General features: G+C 47.5%; 1 protein-coding gene across 3 annotated transcripts; it reads left to right on the forward strand.

Moving 5' to 3' along the window:
* Positions 1-1,622: 1,622 nt before the first annotated feature.
* Positions 1,623-20,127, forward strand: LOC143822960 (somatomedin-B and thrombospondin type-1 domain-containing protein-like). 3 transcript variants are annotated; one of them, XM_077308689.1, is made up of 5 exons: positions 1,623-2,306; positions 11,105-11,290; positions 11,607-11,697; positions 17,920-18,078; positions 19,447-20,127. In XM_077308689.1, the coding sequence occupies exons 1-5, from the start codon at positions 2,057-2,059 to the stop codon at positions 19,550-19,552; spliced, it is 792 nt and encodes a 263-aa protein (XP_077164804.1). In that variant the 5' UTR covers positions 1,623-2,056; the 3' UTR covers positions 19,553-20,127. The 3 variants fall into 3 exon arrangements, with proteins under 3 accessions (XP_077164804.1, XP_077164805.1, XP_077164806.1); XM_077308690.1 differs by having other exon boundaries at positions 11,108-11,290; XM_077308691.1 differs by lacking the exons at positions 17,920-18,078; positions 19,447-20,127 and adding an exon at positions 15,249-15,456.
* The last annotated feature ends 1,380 nt before the right edge of the window (positions 20,128-21,507 follow it).

Genomic DNA, 21,507 nt, shown 5'->3' on the forward strand with positions numbered 1-21,507 from the left:
ATAAATATGCTTAGGGTGCTTAATAGTACTGTGTTTATGGCTTGGTGGTGGAGTCCATATTTTGCCCATAGAAGGTTCTGTTCCTGATCGCTTCACCTGATCGGTCTGAGTTAGCAGGTATCCGGAAAGACCTTCCTCTAAGCCCTAGTTGAGCTACGGCCAACCCGACATCCCTGAGCTATAGTGTCCTTTTTCAGTCCCTACATTTATCTAACACATCTGTTTGTTTTCACCCTCCTTAATAGCATTGAAAGGTTCAGGCAAATCGAAGCTTGGGGTTCGTTCTCCTCCCCCACCTGTAATCGGAATCCTGCTTTTACCTCCGTGCTTAATGTTCAAAGTGGAGAATGTAAAGACCCCCACCGTTCAGAATACAATAGGACCCTCGTAACCCGCCTCCCCTGACAACGGTGGGAACCTGCTGATTAAGCAGCTCGGTGACCTATCTGTCGGAAGCTCAGGCAGGGGGTGGGTCTGAAATCCCCTAAAGCCACAGTGAGGATTGCTGTCTATCCACGAGTTTCCTAAGCACTTTGGGAATGTCATGAAAACGAATCTGGCTCCTACGGCCGTCGGTAAAGACTTGCAGATCGCTTCTTTAGAATAAGAAGCTTGCTAGGCCACCCACTAGCCAAAGTTCATCCTTGGCCTTTCGTCTCCAATAATAAAATCCCTGATCAGGGCGGGTTGGTTCTTATATGCCGCTTTTCTCTACCCAAAGGAGACTCAGAGCGGCTTACAGTCGCCTTCCCTTTCCTCTCCCCGCAACAGAAACCCTGTGGGGTGGGTGAGAGAGCCCTGATATCACTGCTCGGTCAGAACAGCTTTCTCAGGGCTATGGTGAGCCCAAGGTCACCCAGCTGGTTCCATGTGGGGGAGCACAGAATCGAACCCGGCATGCCAGATTAGAAGTCCGCACTCCTAACCACTACACCAAACTGGCTCTTAGATTTCAGTAACCTTCCACAAGGTAATAGGAGCCCAGAATTGTATATGGCTCTCCAGCAAACAGACTTTCCTTGTGTTGCTGAACTCAGTTCACAGACTCTGCCCACACTGGTCTAAATTGGGGGTGGTGTTGGGCCTACGAAGAGCCTACCTATCCAAATGCAGCCTCCTTGCCTTTTGGGAGAATGGGATTATCCCTCCAATTAAAACTGCTGGTGGATGCTGCAGGGATAAAACCTACAAAATGGAGACCACAGCAGCTGTTACTACAACACGAGGATCTCCGTTGTGTCACTGAAGGTAAGTGGCGAGTATTTTGTGGCCAGGCCCAACGCCCTGTCCCAGAATCGCAAAAACGCCCGCAAGCTCAAAAAGGTTAGGGACCCCCACACTGCCCTGTAATATATAAGAACTGTTTTGCCCCCCCTCTTGAAATGCCTCTGAACTTGGTGGAAGGAGCCTTTTCCCCACAATCCAGGTCTTAGCAACCAGCATTCGACGACCACTGAATGCTGAATCCCCTGTGGAGGACACTCTGGCTTTAAGACCCAGGAGGAACCTGTACACTCAAACTGACAGTCGCAGAGTGGAGGGGTGGGGGAGTAGGTGGGAGGGAGGGGAGAAAAACTTTTTAATGTCCGGCCAATCCCCCTTTTGTGCACTGGACCCTTTAGGCCAGTGGCTGGTGGGAATTTGCTTGTTGCATACAGGAGGGTCCTATTAGGAACCTGGCTCAGCGGTGGCATCATTCACCACCATCCTCCCATGAAAGCGAAAAGCAAGGGGATTCTCTCCTCAAGCTGCAAAGACCTGTCCAGCGAACCAGATGCTGATGCTCAGTCGCTGATGACTGCTTGCACTTGCCTGCCATGGCCTCTTAAGAGGCCAAACGCCTCTCCTGATGCTCTCTGTCAGCTGGAGGGGGTCGGAAGACTGACTCTTCCCTCTCATCTCTCCTGAGCTGGACCGTCATGTGTCTCTAACACTTGGTTGAGCTTCCCAGGAGCAAGAGAAAGAAACCGGCCACAACTTTTTGACAGGACGGGCTTAAGAGACGGTCGAGTTTCTTACATCGTCTCTGATAAGGAGCGACTCCTGTTCTCCGGGCATGAAGGCGATGCGCGAACGGAGCATCAGTGCCGGGTATTGGCTGGTTTGCTGCTCATGGCTCTTGGCCATTGGGCCGCTTCGTGGTATTGAGGGAGGGTGCGGCAACCGGGAGGCCCACCAATGCTGCCCCGGTCGGAATAACGACTGCTTGGATTTCTCACGGCGGAGAACACCGTGCTACTGTGACAATTACTGTGAGAAAACGGGAGACTGTTGTGACGATTATCATGCTGTCTGCCAAGTGTCGGGTGAGTTACCGTGCTGGGTTTGCTTATCTATCTATCTATCTATCTATCTATCTATCTATCTATCTATCTATCTATCTATCTATCTATCTATCTATCTATCTATCTATCTATCTATCTATCTATCTATCTATCTATCTATCTATCTATCTTCTATCATCTATCATCTATCATCTATCATCTATCATCTATCATCTATCATCTATCATCTATCATCTATCATCTACCTACCTACCTACCTACCTAATTATATTTATATGCTGCTGTTCTCAGTGTCTCGCAGCGGTTTACAATCAATAAAATAAAATACATTAAAACCCATAAAGCCCCTTCAATAAAACAACAGATGGTGATCAATAATAACTTAGATCCTTCTTCTCCCCCTTTCCCATTCAGCAATGGGTCAATAGATCTTCCTTTTACGTTTACATTTTTCCCTGAGAGTGGGAACTTAACTAGCCACAACTCCTGGCCTCTTGTGATGTCCTTTGGGCTTGCGATGGAATTCTCTCCCTCAAAAAGTAACTTTCAGAAGTATCCAGAAGGCACAGCGGTCTCTAGAAGGAACTTTCCGGCATATTTGTGAACCTAGTGCGTAATAGTTTGAAAACTCGGGATTGCAAAATTCTGATCTGAATTCTCTGGCGTTCCACCACAGGGAATGTCCTTTGGATTCTGTTGGGTGGTGTTAACAGTAATTAAAGTTGTCCCAGAAACGAAAAGCTTATCCCCAAGTATTATTTTTCTGTGCTTTCTATTCCAGACCACAGAGTTGAATCTGTTCACAAATCCAGGTGTGCAAAACTTGGTTTTTAAAGAAACGTGCTGTTTTAATTGGGATTTAAAGGGGGAAAACCTCTAGTGTTGAAATTATAATCTTCCAGGTGGGCAATGGAAGTATCTCAACATACTGTTTTAGGCCCAATTTCTGTTGAGCTGACGATATTGTGTCTGGGCTATGAGATTTCGACTGGAAGGAATGAATGCTATTTCATAAAAAAATAAATAAATCCCTGAACATAGACAACTGCTGTGTCAAAAAGAAGGCTTGGCTACATCCCTTCTTTCCTAAAATCAAGGGTTCCCTATGCACGGAATTTTTCATAGGCAGAAACCCCCTCCCAGCAATCTGGCAACACGCACATCAGGTAAACAGGGCCTTGGCTTTATCAGCAAACATGCTGTTTTACTGTTGCTTTTACTTTACTGACTGGAAAGTGACTCACCCATCCAGAATCACCAAAAGACACCATGACTGATGGATTTAATGCTGAGATTCTAGTCCATCTCTAGCCCTGGTCTATACTGATGAAGATGACTGGAGAAGGAATGGTCTCATTGACAAGATTGGGGACATTTAAGTAGGGTCACCAACTCCACGTTGGGAAATTTTGGGAGAATTTGAGTGTAGAGCCGGGAAGACTAGAGAGTAATGCTACAGGGCAGAGTTGGCCAAACTGTGGCTCTCCAGATGTCCATGGACTACAATTACCATGAGCCCCTGCTAGCAGGGGCTCATGGTAATTGTAGTCCATGGGCATCTGGAAAGCCACAATTTGGCCAACCCTGCTGTAGAGTTTGCCCTCCAAAGCAGACATTTCCTCCAGTTTCATCTCTGTTTCCTGGAGATCAGCTGTGATTGTAGATTGTAGACCTTGAGGCTTGCAAAACCTACATGTAATACTTGTTTTAGACTAAAGCCAGCTTGGTGTTGCATTGGGCCAGCTCTATATGAGTGTAGGACTGGTTAGTGTGAATGAAGGGCCAGGAATGTTATTGTTTCTTAATAATGAATGTTGACGTTTCCTGAAAGGGCATTTCTCCCGGAGGTGTGAAGCAGGAGGCCACGTCTTTCAAATGAGGTTGCAGCTTGGACTGGGAATGGGCGAGGGATGGAGCTGGGGGCTCACAGCTTCTACTAGATCGATGGTGCACTGCATGAGGTCTGTGGGCCGCACGTAGACCACTGAGCCATATTGTTCGGCCCCTTGAAGCAGAAACATTTACCAAGCACTGAGAGACAGGATACTGACCCCTCCCCCAGGAGACGGAAAACATTTCCACTGTGCCCAAGAAGCTTCCAACTAATAGTGATGTCATAGGGTGGGGCCTGGCGATGCCATGGTCCTAGAGGGGGTCCCCTGCTTTCCGGGTACATCTTGTCCACCGAACTCCCCCAACCTAGGAAAATGTTGCTTTTAAACATGAAATGTTGATGTCAACCAGAAGCGATGTCGGCATGCCAGAGTTGTTGGAAGGTGATGCTCTGAACTTGGGGCAAAACTCTATTGTTGGAAGCAAACTCTACCATAGAGTTTGGCCCAAAAACCAGAGTGTCGCCTCTGGCATGCCGACATCACTTCCAGGTGATGTCAGCACATCGGAAAGCTCCGGGAAAGGGCTTCCAATTTCCCGGCTGGCAGCACAGAAGGACTGACAGCCCTACAATGAGACTATGGGTGTCTGGCACACTAGTGTTTCATGCGTAGCAGCTTTGTGTGGGTTGCAACCCAACGGAAACCAGTTGCTGGGTCTACGCAAAGCTCATTTTCGCTCCAGGTCCTATGAATCACCAACAACGTGGAAGCGAGTCCCTTTGTTTTCCCCATTGCTATTTTGTTTCTCTGCTACTTCAGTGTGTTGGGGGGCACATCAACGGTCTGCTGTTTTGGACACAGGGCAGCCATCACAATAAGAAGCCTGGAGTAGTTTCCAGTGGAGTTCTCACTTCAGAGAGACCAACTCATTTGGGGGGACGATGGGAAAGTCCCCTGCACAGCTCTGACCCAGCCGCTCCGATCACATTGGCCTTGTTTGTGAAGAAAAATGGCTGCCGATGTCAGTCACAACACTCCTGAGCGGGGCGGGGCGGGGCGGGGAAACCGGGCCAGTAAGCCACCCCTAATCTCCACAGAGATTAGCCCAGTCACAACTCAGCTCAATTACCAAGCAATGGCATTTGCGCCTGCATAAAAGAGTCAGGAAGCTGGAAACCCACAGAGCACCAACTTGTTGATTTAGAAACAGACCCACTTTTCGAAACCTTTCGCGAGTTGACCTAGGGACAGCCGAAGAGAGTTTTGCTCCTTCTCTCGAGCCTGAAGACCCACAGTCTTTTCTCTCAGAAAAAAAGAGTATTGAAAAGACTGGGGAGGGGTGAATGTTTGTCATTTTGTCTCTCTTAATTTTTGTGCTTTGAGTTTCCCGCTTTTCGCTATCGGTTTTGGGGACTGGTTTTGCGTTCTGTGCACATTGTGTCGGTTTGATAAGTAATCGATACTTTGGGCCAAAATACATGGTACATTTTTTTAATGACCTGGGTTTTCTATCTACGCCAGCCTTTCTCAACTTTTTAACACTGAGAAACCCCTGGGATATTCTTCAAGCTTTAAGAAACCCCAGAAGTGACGCTATGATGCAGAATATGGTTGGGAAGCAGAGCTGTGGACACGCCCACCTGGAGCCCCTCCCCTTCCTACACTTAGATCCATCATTGGTCATTTTGAGAGGGGAGGCAGGTTGACATGATGATATCTGGTCATGTCATCTTATAAATGTTTAACAAATTTTAAAAATATATTCAAAATTAATTAATTCCCACCTGTTCAGGAAACCCTCCCAGAGCCATCAAGAAAACTCAGGGTTTCACGAAACCCTGGTTGAGAAAAGATCGTCTACAAATTAAGGAAAGATAAAACACAAGCCCAGGGGTACCTTAAAGACGATTGGTTTGTGTGAGTCAGGGCCCACTTCTTCAGGTAGATAGGTGAAAGAAAATCATACTGGAAATTCTTCTTATGGGACAGGTAACTGGCCATGGGGAGGAGGTGAGTTAGAGAGGCCTGGTGTGCTTCTTACCATGGATCTTTTTGGTGTAACACCTCAGTGTAAAGGGAATAAAAGTAGAAAGGTCAGGTGTATATCCTGTCATAAAGCAGCAGAATTTGATGAGAGCGGCCAGAGGTTCAAATAAGGGAGTAAAGGGATGAAGCAGTGAAAATTAACTGCTCTTGGTACATTGATAAAATGTTAAGAATGTTTCAATTAACATTTCCAAAAGGTAGATCCTCTAGAACTACTAGTAGTAAAGAAGGCAATTATGATTACTTCCTTTGGGTCTGTCTGGTCGTAGATTGATTCTGGCTTCCTTGATTGCAAAGCCCTCCTCAGTGCTTTTTGTAACACTTGTAACAAGTGACAATTCCTGGCTGAGGAACCAGAAGAATCATCGAATCATAGAGTTGGAAGGGACCTTCAGGGTCATCTAGTCCAGCCCCCAAAATGCTATTGGAACTGACCATTTCTGCACTGGGAACTTTGCTGCCCTGGCTCCCGTGGGAGAGCTCAAATCCTGGGTGGATGAGTTGCACCGGGCTAAACGCTCCCCCAGTGTGGCAACCTGCTCCCACTCAAACTCCAGCCTGCAGCCCAGCGTGGAGCCTCCAGTGCGGAAATGGTCCCAGTGTCTCCTGACGAGGCGACAGAAAACTTTGCTGAATGCAGAAATGCACTTGCCCATGTCAGCCACTTAAATAATTAATTAAGCATTTCCCTTGCATATCTCGAGATTGTATGTATTGCGTGAGATTGGAAGAAACAAGCCGAACTGGGCTCTGAGACATGATACTTTTTCTCTGTCCCTGTTGGGCTTAAAAGGAGAATTTGTTTCGGAATTTTATTTTGGGGATCCGTTAACGAGAGCCCTGTCCTCGGTTACCCCCTTCAGCAAAACATTTCGGCAGCTTTCCAACTTGAATTCCATAGCTGATTTGGGGAGGTTTAGTCACCTGGAAAGCAGGAAGCAAGCTCACAGTTCCCTCTTCTGCAGCATATTGTGTGCAGGGTGCTTAGGACACACCACATACGAGAACAGATCCTCCCCCCCCCCAAGCTTGTTTTACATGTAGTGTCAGAAAACCGCTTTCTGAAAACTGCGCCCGCATGCCATTCCTTGGTGAAAATCACGTGGGAGAGGCTGGGTCTCTCACTAAAGCAAATAAGTCACAATGGTAGATGAACCGTGCCTGAACTTTTGGACAAGCTCTGTGAGAAACGGAGGGCTGTCGAATCGGCATAATTCTGGGAGAGAAAGCGAGGGCAATTGTTCATGCCATGGGGCAGGCAGACACCTGGAGACAGACAATAGCCTTTTAGGGAGTTGGGAAAAGCATTGAACTGGGCTTCATTTCCTACGGAGCACAAACATGTCTCTTGTCCCATTGTCACTTGTCTTCGCGAGACGACTCCATGGCAAGACTTGCTAGCAGTACCTCTGCCATTCGAACTGGCGGCGAGAATGTCAAGCCATTTAAAAGAGAGGGAGGGAGGGAGGGAGATCTCATTATATGGTCTTCCAAAAACGATTGTTCCAGTGTCAGGGATTTAAAGGCTGCCGAAGGACCGGAGGGTGACTGTAACCCTCCCCAAGCCACAGAAACACATCCTTGCTGATCTCTGAAGCGACCCAACATGGCAGCCGTTAGCGATACACACAATTTCCCCCTTTGATCAAGACAATTGGCATGGCTCAAGTTGGGCAGCCTGGCAAAAGAGAAGCAGATGTTGACATCTGGCATTCCTCAAGCGTGAAGGAGTCGGGTCAAAATCAAGATTGTAGTCTGCTGGGATTTTCCAAAAACAACATCTGCGCGGTATTAGGACCAACCAACCGAGATCACGAACCGACGACCGAAATTTCAGGTCTCACTGAATTCCTCAGCGTGATAAACATTTATCAGTTAAATATATAACTGTATAATGTAACGGAGAACTGTATAATGTAACTGTATATTGTAATCCTTGGAGATTTTTAAACACAGGCTGGATAGCCATCGGACTGATTCTGTAAAGATTCAAGGGGGTGGCAGGTGACAGTGGATGAGTGAGAGGGTTGTGAGTGTCCTGCATAGTGCAGGGGGTTGGACTAGATGACCCAGGAGGTCCCTTCCAATTCTTATGATTCTATGATTCTATAGAGCTCCCTCCGAGGATCAAGCAAACACTATCATTTCCCACTATAAACATGTAATTGTGAGTCAGGTTGTCAGCAAGCCAGAATGAATCTAGTGTAGTGAGTAGTTTGGAGACCATGTCCAATGAGGAGATCTTGGCAGAACTGTGAGGTGATACAATTGCCATATTTAAAGGGATGCTATGAAGAGCATGAAGCAGATTAGTTTTCAGTCATGGAATATAAACTACAGCAAAGGAGGTTCGCCTATCTTTGAGGAGAAACTTCCTGATGGTGAGGTGTGTTTTACAGGAGAACAGACTCCTTCATGAGGTGGTGGATTCTTCACCTTGGGAGGTTTTTAAGGATCTGTTGACTTGTTAGGGATGTTATAGTTGTAGTTCCAGCCTGGGCAGGGGTGGGACTAGATGACCCTTACACCTCTAGCAAATCCAAAGGAGTTGGTGGTTGCCCCTGCTGGGACAGAGAGGCCCCCAAAGGCCTCTCTCCCTTGGAGAATCTAAAAGCCAGCAAATGTTTTTTGGAATGGATTAAGGCGGGTAGCTAAAAATAGCGTAATTTGGAGGTCGTGTTTTGTGTTTGGTTTGGACAGTTTGTTCTACGTGAAGCCGATCCAAAATTCTGTTCCCCTAACAAGATTCTGGCGGGAGGTGGGGAGGAACACGGTTTATAGAGGATACTTTGATAACTCACAGAGGGAGCTGCCTCAGACCCTAATTCTATCAAGATCAGTATTGTCTGTCTATCTTCTATCATCTATATATTTATTCCTTTTTTATACCACCACTCCCAGCATAGCTGGCTCGTGGCAGTTTATATTCAATAAAACATGATAAAATACATCTATCAAACACCATAAAAACATCATAACATCCCACATAACTACTGGATACCTTGTGTGCCACTTGGTTCCCCCCTCAACGTCAGTCACAGCATAGGGATTTAAATGGTCTTTCAAATACATTGGGCCCAGACCGTGAATGTCCTTGAAGTCCAAAGATGGTGCCGGTTTTACTCTTTTCCTTGCACCCAGTGGGTAGTTGTTGGAAAGGCAGCTCATTTACCTTCCACCCCAGGTGTGCAGCTCACAGCTTACCCATCCTCCAGCCCCTTTAGTGGTGTGTACCAAGTGGCAATGACTAGCCTATGAGGCAATGATCTTGCCCAATGGAGTGGGTGCCATATTTGTAAACAAAGAGCCGTAGGTGGCATATTGAAGAGTTGCATGTGGCTCCTGAGCCAATAAGTGGCATAGGTCTATTCTGACCATCAGCAGCAATCCAGGCTGTCAGGCAGAGATGTTTCAGATCACTTGCAACTTGATCCTTTTAACTGGAGGGGCTGGGACTGGATCCTGCCTGTCCCAAAGTCACGAGGGGAGTTTTCTTGCAAGCATCAGGTTTGATCAGCCTTTCTCGACTTTTTTTACCATTGAGAAACCCCTGAAATATTTCCTCAGGCTCAGGAGAAACCCCAGAAGTGGCACGATCATGCAGAATAGCAACCTTAATCCCCCTCCTGTACCTTGGTTCATTCTTGTAGCCCCCATGTTTATTGGGCTGAATGGTGTCTGACTGGCCAGTCTTGAAGCATGAACCATTTTGATAGCTGCATTGGCCTGGGCTTTCACCTGGCACCTCCAGAGTGCTTTAACAAGAGGGCAGATGAAAGGGGAGGGAGGGAGGGGTTTGGCTGGCCAATGGACCCTCCTCTGTGAGACACGGCATAGTTAAGCAAGCAGGCAAGGCAGCCTGAGATGGGAGCGGGGTGCAGTGAATCAGAAGGAAGGGAAGTTAAACTGTTTTGCCAATGGAGACAGGAGGCTTATTCATGACGGGCCTCCATGGGTCGGTTGGGCCTCCCCTGAATTCTTAGAATTCCATCAGCTCCCTCTGGGGAGGGATGTCTCTCTGATTTGGAAACAAGCTACCAATGATGTGGGCCAAGTTGGAAAAGGGAGGGGACAGTTCCGTGTAGGGTGGCCAGGTCCCCCCTGACCGCCAGTGGCGGATGGAAGGACAGGGTTGCCAGCTTCCTGGTACTTTGGGGACGGACCCTGGGGAGGACAAGGGACCTCAGTGCAATACAATAGAGTCCACCCTCCCCCCAAAGCTTCCCTTTTCTCCAGGGGAAACTGATCTCTGTAGTCTGGAGATGAGCTGTAAATTCCAGGGGATTCTCAGATCCCACTTGAAAGCTGGTGTGACATCTGTGGGTTCAGAGGTGGACATAGACAATGGTAGCGATTTGAGGTCTTTATTAAGACCCCATCGTGGTACAAGTAGAGCTGAGAACTGAGCCAACCCCTCATCCTAAAGAAACTCAACTTAAATACACAGGCAAATAGTGGATCTTCCCACCAAGCCATGCTATTGGTCAGTTTCCATTTGGCAGAGGGGATCTACCTGCATGTTGGTCAGTTACACTCGGTCCTTGGCAGGTCTACAGACACAACAGTGGGGATCCCTAGTTCCTGACTTCTTTAAATATGGGTTCCCATCCTCTGGATTTCTTCCAGAATTATAACTGCACTCCTAACTGCAGAGGTCTGTACTGCTGGATAAAATGGCAGCTTTAGAGAGTAGACACCGTTCCCCAGGCTCAACCTCCACATTTCCAGGACTTTCCCAACCCAAAACTGCAAACTGCAACACCAAGGGAATCTCCTGTGCCAGATTTTCTGGGTTTGCCTTTTCCTCCTTTTGCACCTTGCTTCTCATTCATGGTGGGTTTCATTGACCCTTCCTTCTCGGTCAACAATTTGTCTTCTGCAACAGCCTCTTCTTAATCTCGCCCCTTTGCTCCACCCTCCTTGTGACCTCCATTCTAGCAGCCGTGGATTGCGTGGTCGGCCCTTGGGGACCCTGGAGCGAGTGCAGTGCCTTGTGTGGGACCGGAAGCAAAGACCGTATGCGACAGGTGATCGTGCCGCCTCGGAATGGGGGAGCCCCCTGTCCGGATCTAAAGCAGAGGAGAGGCTGCCTCGGGGAGAGCCCGTTATGCGAAACAGCAAAAGGTAAAGGGGAGCATTCAGAGGACCAGATTTGCACCACTCAAACAAAGATGGAATAACAAGCCATAGTGAGGCACATTGGCTCATGAAATGCTCAAGAGCTAGCTTGGTGCAGTGGTTAAGAGTGGTGGCCTCTAATCTGAGAACTGGGTTCGATTCCCCACTCCTCCTCCACCTGCAGCCAGCTGGGTGACCTTGGGCAAGTCACGGTTCTCTCAGAGCTTTTGTTCCTTTTGTTTAATGTCCAGTTTGCACATCGCCCAGCTACGATGTTTGTTTCCTATTTGTTAATGCGTACATTTTTATGGCTCTTTTGCAGAGGTGGCTAAGATTCTGCCGAATTCTTTTAAAAGGGACTTTAAGGACCCCTGGAGAAGACCTCACATGCTGATGAGAGAGAAAATGCCAAGGTAGGTACAGCTTGCTCAAGAAATCAGACAGCTGAAAGCTACATTGATCTCCCTAGGCCTAGTCATATGCTCTACACGTGCAATCCCTCACTTTCTTGAACCTGTTCCTACTTTTGGAATTTTGAGAAAGGAGATAGTGGGAACCATCACATAATGGCCGTCATGGGCAGTGGGATCAATCACAAAATGCTGTTTCCAAATGTCCTTCCCAAAAGACCCAAAGGAAATGCCTCCTGGGGTACTTCCTCTTCCAAGGTGCCTGCAGGCTCAGAAAAGATGAGGACCCCGGCTCTTCCTCATACCTCCTTCCACAACTTTGATGTCAAACTTTGATAAGATGATTCCTGAGATCAGTACCACCCCCCCCCGTCAGTGCAGAGTCCTTGTTTGCCTGTAAATCAAGCTCTGTATCCACAACTCTCTCTCCCTGCTCCAATTTTATTGACATGGAAAGATCTGCCATATTTAGGTGTCCAAACTCCTGCCTGCAATGAAACAAGATGGTTAGTCAGTCATCTTTAGTAATCCTGTCCCTACTTTTTTAGAAGATGAGAGTTTAGAAGGAGGAGTCTCAAAGCGGGTAACAATCGCCTTCCCTTTCCTCTCCTCTCAACAGACACCCTGCAAGGTAGGTGAAGCTGAGAGAGCTCTGAGATACCAGGATTGGCCCAAGATCACCCAGCTGGCTGCATGTGGAGGATGAGTGGGAAATCAAACCCGGCTCTCCAGATTAGAGGCCACTGCTCTTTACACTACATCATACTCAGTGGCATATTTACCCTATTTGATGCTTGGGCAACCTGGTAGGCGGGGCTTGGTGAGGCAAGGCTGGGGCCTCCACAGGGAAACACCCACCCGAAAACCGGGGTCCCTAGCACCCAACCTCCCACCACCCCTACCAAGGGTTGCAGCAGAGGGTAATATCAGTAGAACAGCTTTATCAGTGCCGTGGTGAGCCCAAGGTCACCCAGCTGGCTGCATGTGGAGGAGGAGCAGGGAATCAAACCCGGCTCTCCAGATTAGAAGTCCGCACTCCTAACCACCACACCAAGCTGGTGTGCTGTGGCAAGCCCAATAGGAGACAATAACGGTCGAAAGCTATCTCCAATTGCAAACGGAAAGGAGGGGGGTACCCCGTGGTCTCTTCACCATCTGGGCATGAAGACTCTGGACTGCATCCATCCCCTTTTGAGGCTGGAAGAGAGCTGGCGTCGGGGGTGGGACCGGGGACTCTTATTAACCGATGGCTCAGAACAGCCAGTGCACAGCCCTTTGTTTGGCTGCCGTCTGCGTCACAGCTCCGGACACATGTTTGGCACAGCCAGTCACCTTGGCTCAAAGAAGCCGGCTCAGACACAGTTCCCATTCTTGTGCTGCAGAAAGGGGTTCTTTCACTCCAGGTTTCTCGTCGGGGAGAAGAATGCGGCGCTCGGAGATAGCCACGAGAGATGCTTTTTGCTTCTCCAGCCATAGAATTTGGGCCTATTAGTATCAAAGATCCATAAAGGTAACATCTTATAAATGGATCTTCGATACTAATAGACCCAAATTCTATGACTTAAAATATAAAATATAAGGTATATAAGATATAAGAATTAGGTAGTGGGTTGAAGACTCCCTAAAAAAAACCAATTCAGAAATTTACAGAAAACAAAGTTTTATACCTAGGAACTTGTTCTGAATAAACCTTTTTGCCATCCTGGGTAGCTAATGGAACAAAGATGTGTCTTCTATGTCTCAGGGTTCTTGCAGGGACTCGAACATCAGGAGAACAAACAGCAGTGAATAGAAGAGGCTGAGGAAAGATGCCAACTGTTTTCTTCATGCATTTGTAGCTCCTTTCTGGAAGACAACTTCTCCTTTCCTGCCAGTCCTCCTGCTCTATCACTCCAGCTGCATAGGAACATAGTGTCCCCAAGCTGCTTTTGTTGCATGAACAAAGGTGGGCCTTGGGTCAGATCCCAACATGAATTTTTTTTTCTTTAATTGGAGAATACCCACGGAGGCTGTGAGCCAAACCGGAGGAGGTGCCAAGAGACCAACAATCGGTCTCCAATTAAAGAAACAAACAAACATGAAATGCACCCATGGGAAAAGGTGGGATCCATGCAGAAGTGGGGGAGAGCAGGTGGCCTTTAACCCTTTCCTGTCAAGGTGTGCTTTTGAGGGGTGACGCCTCCTTTTCCCATTGGGCAAAAGATCTCTCCCCCCAGGATGGAAAAGCAGCCAGAAGGCTAATTGTTTTACCGATACAAAGACCCAAGGGGAAAAGATCAACTGCCCTTCCTCTCAGAAGCGGTTCTAATAGGTTTTTAAAGAGCCTGAAGCTACATTTTAATGTTTTAAAAAATCACGGAGAGATTGATTATCTCCCTCCTGAAGTGCTGTCTAATTTGTCCATCGTATGAAGGAATGATAATGGAAAACATGGGAAGACTTCATTGGTAGGGAAAGGGAAAGTCCGCAGCAATCCTGCAGTGTAGACTGAGATGTTAGTTTGTTTGCAGCCATAGAAAAGAGCCAAAATCCTGCAGGCTAACAAAATTTGAGGCAAGGGAGGAACTTTCATGAGTCACTGCTCACTTCTTCAGTTACCTGTGATGTGGGTTATTCAGATTTGCCAAATCGAGAACTGAGGCTAGCAGAGAGATTTCTCCAGGGGGTATATCATCCACTGTTTGGTTAAAAAGGTATAGAGTTAAATCGTTTTAAAGCTTGCAGCTGTCTCCTTTAACTTCACTTTTGTTAAATTAATGCAGGAAGTAAATTTACAAATGCAGCCGAGTAATTTTAAGATCTCGAGAAACAGTGATTTGGATATTCTGGACTCAAATTTTGTTCTGCTACTGCCGATCAACCCGGCTACAGAATTGAATCTGTCTTGTTTGCTCTGAATCAGACATATAGCAAATACTTTATGGAGGAAAGGCAATTATTTTAATATCAAAAAAGACGTTTGAGTTTGCAGATGACGACTGTACATCTGGGGGAGCTGTAGCTAAGATACACCGTTAATGTATCTGGATAAAAGCCCTTTGTGTTATGTTATAACAAAGGACAGCCTTTCTCGACTTTTTTACCATTGAGAAACCCCTGAAACATCCTTCCGGCTTTCAGAAACTCCAGAAGTAGCACGATGGTGCAGAACATGGTTGGGAAGCAGAGCTGTGGACACGTCCACCTGAGGCCCCTCCCCTCCCCACCCCCTCCAGGCCCATCATTGGCCATCTGGGGAAAGAGGGGGGGGGCAGATCAACATGGCCATATACGGTCATCTCACTCAATAAATGTTTAACCAATTTAAAATATTTAAGATTAACTAACTCCCACCCATTCAGGAAACACTTCCAGGGCCATCAAGAAACTCCAGAGTTTCACAAAACCCTGGTTGAGAAAGGTAGGATTTGAACTCAAGCCCATTGTCTCCAGCTCTCTGCTGGCTGTGCTTGGCTGTCCAAGGTCGCGTTGGCATCGGCTTCTGGGGAAAAGAGCCGTCATGCCCGCAGAGTTTGTTTCCATTCAACGTATTGCTTCAGTTCTATTTTTCGTAGAGAGCCAGATGGGGAGAGAGGAAGGCATCCCACGAAGAACAAAGATGTCACCTTCCCCAACGACTTCCACGGATTGTCTGGCAGCTCCATTTGCACAGTGCCATGGCAGCAAAGACCCTGGTCTCATCAGGGAGAGGCAATCAGAGCCGTTGCCTTGAGCCGTTGAAGCTTCAGTGTCTCTGAGAAACGGGGAGAGGCTTCTGTGATGGTCTCCAAGCTGTTTCCTGACATCTGGCACAATGGACCCTGTCCAGTTTTGCACTCCCGATGCAAAGGACAAACATTGTCTTTTAAAGATCTGATGTACAAGTCTGGCTACACAGCCTTCCTTGCTGCGGAATATTTATTCTGGATCCCATCCTTGTTAGCTGGCCTCGGGCTGTAATAAGAATATGTGGTTTCTTCTTCTTCTGGCCCCGAAATCCTGTCACTTAGAATCCTAGAGTTGGAAAGGGATGTCCAGGGTCATCTAGTCCAGCCCCCTGTACCATGCAGGATACTCACAACTACCTGCCCACCTACATTGACTGCAATTTCATGCCCAAGTGATCCTCCCCCACACACACACCAAAAATCTCCAAAATCCAGGCTGGCTTGGAGGGAATTCACCTACCATCCCACCATGGCGATCAGCAATTCCCTGGGTATGCAAGGAAGGGCCACAAGAGACAAACACTGGCACAGCCCTACCTGCCCACCCACTCACCATCTGCCTAAATGAAGCCCTTTAAATCTACCCTTGCCTCCCGATACAGCAAAGGACAAATCTTTGCCCGCTTTGACGCAATAGCCCTTCAAGTAATTCAAACAGTGTGTTCAGGTCCCTCTGAATGCACATCTTTCCTAGGTTAAACATACAAACCCCTTCTCCTTTTCCTCATCAGACTTGTTTTCCAGACTCCCCCCTCCCCCCAGCCATCTTTGATCACGCTCCAATTGGCCGACACTTTCCTTAAAATGCAGCACATAGATCTATACCCAGGTCTCCAGATGAGGTCCGACTCGTACGGAGTAGAATGGAACAGGTTCCTTTTTTGTGACTTGTGTTCCATGCGTCTATATTTTGTTTGCGTCAGTGTTTGCAGAGGGGATGGATATAGTCGATAGGTAATGTCCTGAGAATGCCATTCTGAGTGAGGCCCCTCCATTTAGATGATTTCATCTGCCACAAACAGCTGCAGCCAACGGGTCCCTCCGGTTTGCCTCCAAGGATGTTCCAGGAGAGTAAACAGGAAACCACAGAACGGGTCACTGGTGCTCTTATCTGAATCTTTGGAAAATGGAAGATGAAGGAGGAGAGTTTACTGGCATTTCTTGGTTATCCCCTCTGGGGACACCCCCCCCCCCCGTGATGCAACGTCCGTTTTAAACACAAGGAAGAAAAAAGCTGTCGGAGGCTTTCACGGCTGGAGTCAACGGACTGCAGAGTTTTTTAGGCTGCATGGCTATTTCCTGGTAGATTTAGTCCCTGACGTTTTGCCAGTAACGGTGGTTGCCATCTTCAGAGGCAGGACACAGCAAGATGGGAATCTCTCGGGCTGAAGTGTGTCATCTCCCATCTCACTGGGATTCCTGTCTTGCTATGTCCTCCGAAGATGCCGGCCACAATTACTGGCGAAATGTCAGGGAATAAAACCCACAGCAACCAGAAGAAGAAAGCTCTCTGGGCCTTCTCCATGATGAATGCTCTGTTCTCTTTTGACCAACAATACATTTGGGTACTTGAATTGCATCCCCCCCCCCACCCCAATGGATGAGCCAGCAAAGGGGTGCAAATTGGATTTTTGGCTCCCCCCCCCCAAGCCACTCTGCCCTATCCCCCCTAATCTCCCTGTATTATTGTCTCATGTACAATCATTTTTCTTTTTTTGAGGACTGAGATGGGGGTGAGCATTTTGACCCCTTTGAATCAGAAGTATTGTATAGCTCATTAGCTGACTGTATGCCCCTGGCGTTGAAATGCAGCTGTCTCCTCCCTTCTCCCCCCTTGCTGACCAGTTTTTCTTCTTAAAAGCAATTTTCTAAAAATCTGGAACTGTGGGATTGTTGAAATGCTTCTAAATACAAGCGGGGTTTTAAATCAACAAACAAAAAAAAAGAGACAGCTAGCCCACCGGAGAACAAAACAGCAGTTACGAAGGGGTCTGTTTGGGAATACCTTCATCTAGGGCTGAGCCAAAACAAAAATTCACGAACCGTTTTACATCCTGTGAAAGATGCGCCATTGGGTTCAGTGATGATGAAGGGGCCACTTGGAAAACGGGGCAGGAAATATTGCCCTCGCTCCGGTTTGGCATCACAGTTGTACAACCCAGGGAAATTCGATTGGCTGTATGGCCTCATGATGTGATCCTACTGGCCACACCATTCCTGATTGGCTGGATCCATAGCAGGCCAGAAGAGCAAGAAACAGGAGCGGAATGCTGAGGGGAAAGAAAGATAAAGCCATCTGGAGCCCCTCCAGGCTCTCCTTGAATCATAGAATCATAGAGTTGGAAGGGACCTCATGGGTCATCTAGTCCAACCCCCTGCACCGTGCAGGACACTCGTAACCCTATCACTCATCCACTGTAACCTGCCACCCCCTTGTGTTGCCCTGAAAATATTTGTCTCTGAAATTCCCATTCAGCCTTTCACGAAACCTCTTCTCTCTCTCACCCCGTCTCCTCAGTTACTGCATCTACTTCCGTCTGAAGCAGGTGGGGGCTGCCTGCAACGTCCATTTCTGGAGCAGCCAGCTCGTGAGAGAGAGGCGCATCTGCGTGGAGTGCCAGGGGGATGCCGTGGGAAGCAAGAAAAGATGCCAAGGAGACGGGCTTCAGGGAGCCAGGTGGGTCCTCGCTCGGAAGGGACCTAGATCTGACCTTATCCAGCCACTCAGATGGATTGTGCAGCACGGAAGTTATTTGAACTCTAGTCCCCTGTTGGACTGTGTGGTGGGGACCCTCTTTTCTTTGTACTTCCTCGCTTTCTAGTCTCCGCATGTTTCTAACGCTGTAGCTTCTTTTCTGTTAGTCTCCCCAGGCCTGTTGTGTTCTGCAGCAAATTCAGGATTCTAGTCCTCACTATTTAAGAAATACCACTGATTCGATCCTCCTGTAACATGTTGCTCCTTGGAGAAGCCAAGCTTGGTGTTGTGCTCAAGAGCAGTGGTCCCCTAACCCAGAGAAACGGATTTGATTCCCCACTCTTCCACAAGCGGTCAGCTGGGTGACCTGGGGCGCATCACAGCCCTGATAGTGCTGTTCTCACAGAGCAGTTTTGTCACAGTTCTCTCACAAGTTGTCTGTTATGAGGAGAGGAAAGGAAGGCAACTATAAGCCACCCTGAGGTTCCTTCAAACAGTGAAAAGCAGGGTATAAAAACCAACTCTTCTTCTTTCTCTTCCCACAACAGGCACCCTCTGAGGTAGGTGGGCGGAGAGAGTTCTGGGAGAACTGTCACTGGCCCAAGGGCACCCAGCAGGCTTCTGATGTGGGAGTGGGGAATGAAACCTGGTTCTGAAGATTACAGTCCCCTGCTCTTAACCACTACCCCACACTGATACATATACCTGCTTAAGCTAACCTGTAAAAGCCACGGCACTGATAAAGCTGTTCTGAGCAGTGATATCAGGGCTCTCTCAACCTCACCTCCCTCACAGGGTGTCTGTTGTGGGGAGAGGAAAGGGGAGGCAAATGTAAGCCACTTTGAGACTCCTTCGGGTAGAGAAAAGCAGCATATAAGAACCAACTCTTCTTCTTCTTCAGTAATATCAGGGCTCTCTCAGCCTCACCTACCTCACAGGGTGTCTGTTGTGGGGAGAGGAAAGGGAAGGCGAATGTAAGCTGCTTTGAAACTCCTTCAGGTAGTGAAAAGCGGCTTATAAGAACCAACTCTTCTTCTTCTTCTTCTTCTTCTTCTTCTTCTTCTTCTTCTTCTTCTTCTTCTTCTTCTTCTTCTTCTTCTTCTTCTGCTTCTGCTTCTGCTTCTGCTTCTGCTTCTGCTTCTGCTTCTTCTGCTTCTTCTGCTTCTTCTGCTTCTTCTGCTTCTTCTTCTTCTGCTTCTGCTTCTGCTTCTGCTTCTGCTTCTGCTTCTTCTGCTTCTTCTGCTTCTTCTTCTTCAAGTACCTTCTTAGCTGCTGCTGGCTGATTACCCCGGAACAAGTTGGTAAATCCTAGCAAAACTAACTCTGTGCTTCTTCTTTTTCTCTGCTTAGAACCTTCTGGACTGCAGCCTCAGTCACTGGCTGCCAGGGCTCTTGGACTCAGGAGTCTTCCCAGGAGAACTGTGTGTGCGCTCAACGTTCCTTCATCTTCGTATGACGTTCTGTTAAGCTGGGGGACACTTTTGAGGAAGGGCGAGAGAGAAAAGGATCCGATCCCGCTGCCGGTTTCTCAAGGACAAGCCGAAGTCGTGAAGGGAGAGACCAAAGGCCGATCTTTACCTCAACGTTGCTACAGCTATGAACTCACGTTTTTTAAAGATCTTGTCCGCCGGGCTACGTACTGTTCCAAAGCGCCAGAATGTCTCATTCTCTCTCTTGAAGAGAAGAGAAAGGAAATACCTCTGAAAAACCTTGTCACCTACCTCCGATGCTGCGGCAAGAAAGGAAGGTTGCTCCGTTTCTGCTTTCAGCAACAATCCCCGTAGCTGTTTAAGGGAAGAATCAAACGGCAGCTGTCCAGTTCTTAATTTCTTTTTAATGGAAGACATGAAGAGTGGATATTTCAGTGGACTTGTTTAGTGCTTTATCCTCTGTGTAATATATTCCCGCAAAATCTACGCAGGACTTACATGAGTCAGCAACATATCCCCACCAAGACCAATAAACAGGTCTTAAACGGGCCTAACTTCTTTTGGATTAGGTCAAAGGGTGGGCGCATATATTAATGCAGGGGTAGTCAAACTGAGGCCCTCCAGATGTCCATGGACTACAATTCCCATGAGCCCCTGCCAGCGAATGCTGGCAGGGGCTCATGGGAATTGTAGTCCATGGACATCTGGAGGGCCTCAGTTTGACTACCCCTGTATTAATGCAATATGCATTCTGGAAGGCCCAATCATCTGGTCACATATCTTTCTAAAAGCCCAACAGGGGGGGATAGGAAGTGATGTCATGATTACATCTAGCTATACAGGAAGTGATGCCAGAGCATTATCTTTTTTTTTAAAAAGCATTCCTATTTAACCCCCTTGTACCTACCTGTATTAGTCACCGTCTTTAGAAGCCAGTTATGTCGTGTATGTTATTTTTAGAGGAACTCTTTCGAATTTAAAACGATGGCCTTTCATTTTGCTTGATGTTTGGGGTGGTTCTTTCTGGGGATGGGGTGTGTCAAGTCAACTTTATTCCACGCAAAAGTGAGCGTTTAAGAGTCTAAATGATTCATGAGGTATATTCCCATAAAGCGGCATCTATGACCACCCTGAGGTTGCCAGCTGTGGGTTAGGAAATCCTTGGAGACTTCGGGGGTGGAGATGGGTGTAGGTGGAATTTGAGATGGGGAAGAATCTCGGTCGTCCCTTCAAATGAGTCATTTTCTCCAGGGGAACTGATCTCTTTAGTCTGGAAAGCATAGGGTTGCCAGCTTTGGGTTGGAAAATATCTGGAGACTTTGAGGGAGGAGCCAGAAGTGGACGGGATTTTGGATGAAGAGAATCCTCAGGAGAGTATAATTCTATGGTGCCCCGCTGCCCAAACAGACATTTTCTTCAGGAGAACTGATCTCCATCACCAGTAGAGCTATAATTCTGGAAGATCCTCAAGTCCTGCCCTAGTCCACCCTAGACTTTCCTGAGATCTTTTCCACCTGAACATTAAGGATGATTTTGAACTTCTCGTCCTTGCTGTTTCAACACTGAACTCAATGCTTCCTCTGACCGCTCTTCCCCGAATGGAGCAGTTAACATCCTGAGCAGAATACAACTGGTGGAAATCTTCAAATGGGCCATGGGCGGTGCAAGACCCTGAGTGGTTTCCTGTGCTAATGAGGGGCCGCTCACACATGCAGCTTAGAGGGAACCAGGCTGAACCCCCATTTTCTCTGGGAGAACCCACGGTTCTTTATTTTTGTGCCACGGTGTTTTCTTGCTTGGAATTTTCCCCTTCCATATAATGTATACAGTATTCAATGTTATTTGTGCACCAAGACATCAGCATTCTACACTAGAAGTATAACCAATGTACGCTGTATGTATAAATACCCTATGATTGTCTATAAAAAAATACGACATGCGTATGCAATAAACCAAATCCATAGAACTCACAGCAAAGAAT

The sequence above is a fragment of the Paroedura picta genome, chromosome 13 (assembly GCF_049243985.1).
Source record: "Paroedura picta isolate Pp20150507F chromosome 13, Ppicta_v3.0, whole genome shotgun sequence".
NCBI lineage: Eukaryota > Metazoa > Chordata > Lepidosauria > Squamata > Gekkonidae > Paroedura > Paroedura picta.

Excerpts from the sequence above, each read along its gene's own strand:
- LOC143822960 (XM_077308689.1), top strand. The coding sequence starts at position 2,057 with ATGAAGGCGATGCGCGAACGGAGCATCAGTGCCGGGTATTGGCTGGTT. Across the intron at positions 11,291-11,606 it reads GTTATGCGAAACAGCAAAAG|AGGTGGCTAAGATTCTGCCG; the intron begins GTAAAGGGGAGC and ends GCTCTTTTGCAG. Across the intron at positions 11,698-17,919 it reads ATGAGAGAGAAAATGCCAAG|TTACTGCATCTACTTCCGTC; the intron begins GTAGGTACAGCT and ends CCGTCTCCTCAG.